Genomic DNA, 6,000 nt, shown 5'->3' with positions numbered 1-6,000 from the left:
TAAATAATACAAAAATAAATCGCTATAAAATTGTAAAGAAATACATATTTAGCCCCATGCTCGAATGCCCCTGTCAAAAACAGCTAAAATCCCTAAAACGAAAGAAAGCAGCAAATGAAAAATAATTAACACTCATATTTAACTTTCTCTAATATCAACCTAAAACATGAACCTTGGTTGTCCTTTAAAAATATTAAAATATATATATATCAAATAATCAAACATTTTTCAAATTAATAGCAGATCTAGAAGCTCACAACGCGTCGCGACGTTTTAAATGGCGAGGGGGAGGGGAGGGGAGGGGAGGGGGGCGGGCTTGTTTTCATAGACCTGGGTCGCTTCGCTTGTTTCTCTCACACAAGCTGGCAACACTGGCTTGAGAGCCAGCCCCCCGAAAATGTTCGTGTGTGTTGTGAGCTCTCGAAGGAGGAACGGAACGGGGGGGACTTTGCGATAAAAAAAAAAAATAATAATACAGTTTTCGTCCGCGAGGAAAGCCGCGACGACGCGGACCACGGATTTCAACACCGTAGCTCGGCTGTCCTCCGACAACCCGGGTTGTTGGAATCGCTGTTTTATCGGGGCGGGCCGGCCCGAGCGGGACGCTTGCGTTGACCGTTTTCCCCCCACGGAGTGATGTCGAATCCTGGGACTCGAAGGAACGGGTCCAGCATCAAAATCCGCCTGACAGGTAAAAAAAAAAAAAAAAAAAAAAAGGGGGAATAAAAAACGGGCAGTGAAGGTTCCTGCCTGTTCACGTCCCGTGGGGTTCTTTTGGTACGCAAACGAGCTGTTGCTACAGAAGAAGGTTCATCTGAGCCGTTGCTTGCTTTCATGCTTTGCCTAAACATCCGGTTTTTGTGTATCGCCAAACATTAGCAGCAGCAGCCAGCCAGCGATGCTAGCGCGTTAGCATAGCGGCTAACCAACCAAACTGCCGTTAAGCTGCCGAGTGGAGTGGAGAGAGAGGACAAGAACCCAACACACAGACAGACAGACAGGCTGCTGACTGGCGCGTTCACACACACACACACACATCACGAAAAGCAATAGAAAAATCACTCTTATCTGATAGCAATATGTTAGCTCTGGTCCATAATAGAGCTATGGACCAGAGCTAGTAGTGTGTGTGTGTGTGTGTGCCATTGGCAGGTTACTAGCTAACATTAGCGGATTTCGTTACTCTAGTTAGCTAGCTACACCCATTTTTTGGGGGGGGGGGTGGGGGCTGACCAAGACCAACCGAGTCCGTCGTTTGTTTGACCTGATGATGAGCTACACACATGACACAGTGAAGTCTTCTGTTCATTTTAACTCCCGATAGTGTAGAATTGAATTGTTGGGGGGGTGTGCATTTATACACTCCCGGAGTTACACACGGGAGGAGTAGGATTTCACGGTGTGTAGTGTAGTGTAGTGTGTACGCTCCGTAGCCAAACGCAACTGTTGCTAATCGATCTCGTCGGCATATTTGACACGGGCAGCCTGGGAATTATGCACGGATATTGATTGGCACTTTTCCTCTCTTCCATCTTTAGTTTAGAGTTAGACAGATGTCTGACTCTTTTAGCGCCGGCCAGCCGGGAAAAGCTTTTTGACACGTTCGGGCTCTCTTCTTTTGATACAATCATTGCTGTGTTGTTCAGCTTCAGGGTCAGACTCCTCTGTTATTTGATGCTCACATGGCAGATGGGCGCGCGCGCGCGCACACACACACACACACACACACACACACACCACTGGAACAATGGGGTTTACTGTAGCTGCCATTGTAGACCTGCTGGGCAACCAGGGGCCTCTTATTCAGATGGAAATGACGACCCTGTGCCGCTGGGCAGACGCCTTGTCCTCTGTTCTCCCAGTTCACAGTCAAAACAACACACACACAGCTGAGCAGACCATGTAGTGTGGCGAGTCAGTCTACTCTGCAACACGCCAAAACAAGACAGTCTAGTGTATGTTTGTGATGGATGGGTTTTGTTTTGAGTAGTAGTGTTTGTCCAAAATGCTGATGTTTTGCCGTGCCCATGTGTTCCCAACTTAGATCAACAACCTCTGTGCCATATTTATTTGCAAGACACAACTCTTGACACATCTTGTGATTGTCCTTGTCACACTGTCTGCTCTGCTCGAGTGCAGACTCTGCTCACTTGCATACAAGAGATAGCTGAGCCTCAAATGCGTGAGTTTTTGTTTGACTGTGTGCTTTCATTTGAGTGAAAAATGTATATCTTTGAAAGTGTGTGTGTGTGTGTGTCTGTGCGTGAGTGGCTGCGTGCGTGCGTGTGTGCACAGGGCAGGCATGGACTGGATGAGGGAGAGAGAACGAGTCATGTGTTTGTGTGTGTCAGCCAGCCATTATTTCTCTTTGGGTACAGGCAGGCAGAGGTTATTGCCCCCACTGTGCCCCGCCCCCACAGGTATGAGAGGAATTCTAATTGGCTGAGGAATGTGCAATGAGCCAATGGGAGTGCAATGCTGCCTGGCTGCCTGGCCAACAGACAGTGTGTTTAGTCTGTGTGTAGAGGTTGTTTGGCCTAGATCAGAGCGAGCAAAGACAAGACCGTGTAGGTTTGTTGCATAGTCTTGGATCTCAGAGCCAAGACTACATATATGGACAGTCACATTGCAGCTAATAGAGCGCCGCAGTCCCGCCCCCTTTTCAGAACGACGAGTGGCCCCGGAAATGATTCTCCATTCATTTTCTCCATAGGTTTTTCAAAAAATACTTATATAAAGACGGTTATGTCCCGGACAAAGCCAACTCGGATCGTGACAAATCATGACAACAAATAAAGGCAGGATACAACACTTTGTTTTGTTTTTCTTCTTACTAATTATTTGATCGGCCCAAAACATTGTAATTATTGTCATGATTTGTCACGATCCGAGTTGGCTTTGTCCGCGGCGTAACCGTCTTTATATAAATAAAGAGCGAGGCTCTATTGAGACAGTGTTGTGTCCTTCGTACAGTGTGTCACTATTTCCCCCCAACAATTACGCCTGAGCTACCAGGGAAGTCTGCTATGTTTTTTTCTAGTGATGGGAGATTAATTGGCAAACACGTCGGTATCGTCCGATTCTAGTTGTTTTTAGATTAATCGGCATCGGTTTCATTAACCCATTCTGACCTGAGATCAGATTCATACAAGGTTTCCACTGGACACACACTGGTCTGATTAACCCATTCTGACCTGAGATCAGATTCTAAAAATGTCAGTCGTTCTTTAACATGATGCTAACACCAAAATGGGTTCCCGTTCAGAATGGGTTAATCAATCAGACCGATTAATTAATCGGTCCGATTAATCTGTCTGTCTTTACAGATAAACAAGCCCAACTTAACAGGTTGAACAGATCTACAAGCTCACAATATTAAATATAAAGGAATTAAAGTTAAATCTGACTTGCCTAACTAAGCCTGCAGTGCAGACACCCTGTTAAATGTATTTTTCAGAATGGACAAAATTATTATTATTCTTTAAATACAGAATGAGATCATATCGACAATCGGTATGTTATCGGCCATAACGGCAATTAATTATATCGGATATCGATATCGGCCAAAATGCCTCATCGGCACATCCCTAGTTTTCTCCATAAGAACTCTGCTGTTTTCAGAGCAATATGGTTGAATGACAAAGTATGAATTAGGCTTAAAAGCTTAAATGTAAAAAAAAAAAGAAATCAAGAACAAATTTAACACTATTCCAAATTTTATGAAATGTTTCTTTTATGTCCCTACTATAAAACTATGTAGGCTAATATGGAGAAACTAGAAAGTTGTTCATCTCTGTTCTACCCTATTCACAGGAGACCGGAGTATTGTCACTGTTGGGGCCGATTCATACTCCTATTTTAGAGCTGAATAAAAGTCGGTTCGGCGCTGCTGTACAGCCTACAATGTGACGCCATTTGAGGTTCGGGGGGGGGGGGGGGGTACCGTCCTAATGTCGGCTCTTCGGTGCTACTGAACATTTCTGACGAGCCAAAATCATTTCGGCACTACAGCGCCGAAACAGCGGTAAAATAGGAGTATGAATCAGCCCTTGACTCAGACTTACTCCACTCACCTGTCACCGGAGGTGTTTTATCAGGCAATTAATTACGCTACAATATGGCCTAATGTATGAATAATAGATAGTTGTCTGCCAGCGGTAGGCCACATTCATCACCCACAGCCAGAACATACCAGCATGCCATGCGGCAGGTGGCTGGACTGGTGCTAATTTCTCATCGCGTCTAGCCGTCTACACAAAAGCTGGATAGAGTTCAGTTTGGGGACCTCGGCAAAGCCTTGTTCAATTTACGGATGGAAAAAGGAGGGCAATGTCTTTGTCCAGCCCGTTTGTGACAGCCTGTTCATAATCTCATCACATCTAATGTGATATGCAATGTGAATACCAGATTCTGGTAAGAAACTAAAGAAAGCTATAGCATTGTTGGTCTCAACCAGCTTAGTTTTTTATATATACTAGTCCTTACCCGTTGTGAGATATTTGCCCCCCCCCCCCTTGTGGCCGTGAAGGGTACTGCGCCTGGGTGCGTTTGTAATTGACTAATAAATAAATTAATAATCAAAAAATCGAAAAAAGGGCTTCGTTACGCCCTCCATATTCATATGGTCAATGCCTGTCTGAAAAGTGGGAGTGATTGGTGCAGGCAGTAAGGAGTTACGGCACTGTTTCTGACAGACACACGGACACACGGACACACAGACATTCGGTTAATTATAGTATGATGTCTAGTAGAGAGAGAGCACCGAAGTCCTGACGCTCATCCCTTCGATTCCCCTGGTTCGCGGAAGTAATTTTTCTATGGAGTATGGAGAATAACATGGGGTGATCTTATATCGTCTACTATAAGCGTTGTGGTCCAAAAATAAACAAGCTGTCTCAGCGTTATTGTCAGGGAGGTGTCTCTGTATCGTTTGCAACAGTCAGTCACTCATATATGATACAGTCTGCTTCTAGCGAAAATGTAACTAATTCAGTAGCAGTAACATTAGCGTTTTCTCTGTCAGTTGATTATTCATATCCATATGAGTGAAGCGGCCGGGATGACATTTTTCAAATACAGTTCTTATATGAGGCGATCTAAAATCCCCCTATGGGGATTTTAATGCAAATAAAAAGTACATGAACCTGTGGATTTGCGCCCTCTACCGATATTGATGTCAGACTTCGGTGCTCTATTAGGATAGCATATAGCAAACATGAAATATCTAATTGAGCAAAATGGCAAGAAAAATAAGACTGTTTCCTGCAGGAAAAGGCCTTGGCATGGTGCTGGGCGCGGCAACATTTTTTATTAATTAATTAATTAATTTGATTAATAAATTAAGATTAATTTGTATTATTGCTCTTGTATTGCTATTGGGGACAATGGGGAGGCACTGGGGTGGCACTGGGGGGGCACTGGGGTGGCACTGGGGGGGCACTGGGGTGGCACTGGGGGGGCACTGGGGAGACATAGGGAGACACTGGGGAGACACTGGGGGGACACTGGGCAGGCACTGGGGAGACACTGGGGAGTCATGGGGAGGCACTGGGGGGACACTGGGCAGGCACTGGGCAGACACTGGGGAGGCACTGGGGAGACATGGGGGGACACTGGGCAGGCATTGGGAAGACACTGGGGAGGCACTGGGGAGACTGGGGAGGCACTGGGCAGACACTGGGGAGGCACTGGGGAGAAACTGCAGCCACTGGGGAGACATTGGGGAGGCAGTGGGGAGGCACTCAGGGGGACACTGGGGAGCCACTGGGCAGACACTGGGGAGGCACTGGGCAGACACTGGGGAGGCACTTGGCGGAAACTGGGCAGACACTGGGGTGGCACTGGGGGAGGTACTGGGGAGGTACTGGACATTTCATATCACACACACTATGATTCACTATCATAGTGTGTTTTAAGCTTGGCATGGCGCGATTTATTTCAAGCATGGCGCAGCGCCATGCCAACAACATTGTGCAGGAAACCCTGTAAGACTCTTAGTTT

At 46.1% G+C, this 6,000-nt stretch overlaps 1 protein-coding gene across 2 annotated transcripts in view; it reads left to right on the top strand.

Annotated features, from left to right (window-relative positions):
* The first annotated feature begins 386 nt into the window (after nucleotides 1-386).
* Nucleotides 387-6,000, top strand: part of smurf1 (SMAD specific E3 ubiquitin protein ligase 1) — a 45,799-nt gene continuing 40,185 nt past the window's right edge. For both annotated transcript variants that reach the window (XM_083780829.1, XM_083780828.1), the window contains exon 1: nucleotides 387-691. In XM_083780829.1, the coding sequence (XP_083636955.1) occupies nucleotides 637-691 (55 nt within the window). In that variant the 5' untranslated portion in view covers nucleotides 387-636. The remainder of the gene's footprint in view (nucleotides 692-6,000) is intronic.

The sequence above is a fragment of the Protomyctophum parallelum genome (assembly GCF_964188405.1).
Source record: "Protomyctophum parallelum genome assembly, chromosome: 13".
Lineage (NCBI taxonomy): Eukaryota > Metazoa > Chordata > Actinopteri > Myctophiformes > Myctophidae > Protomyctophum > Protomyctophum parallelum.
This window is presented reverse-complemented; position numbering and strand designations above follow the sequence as displayed.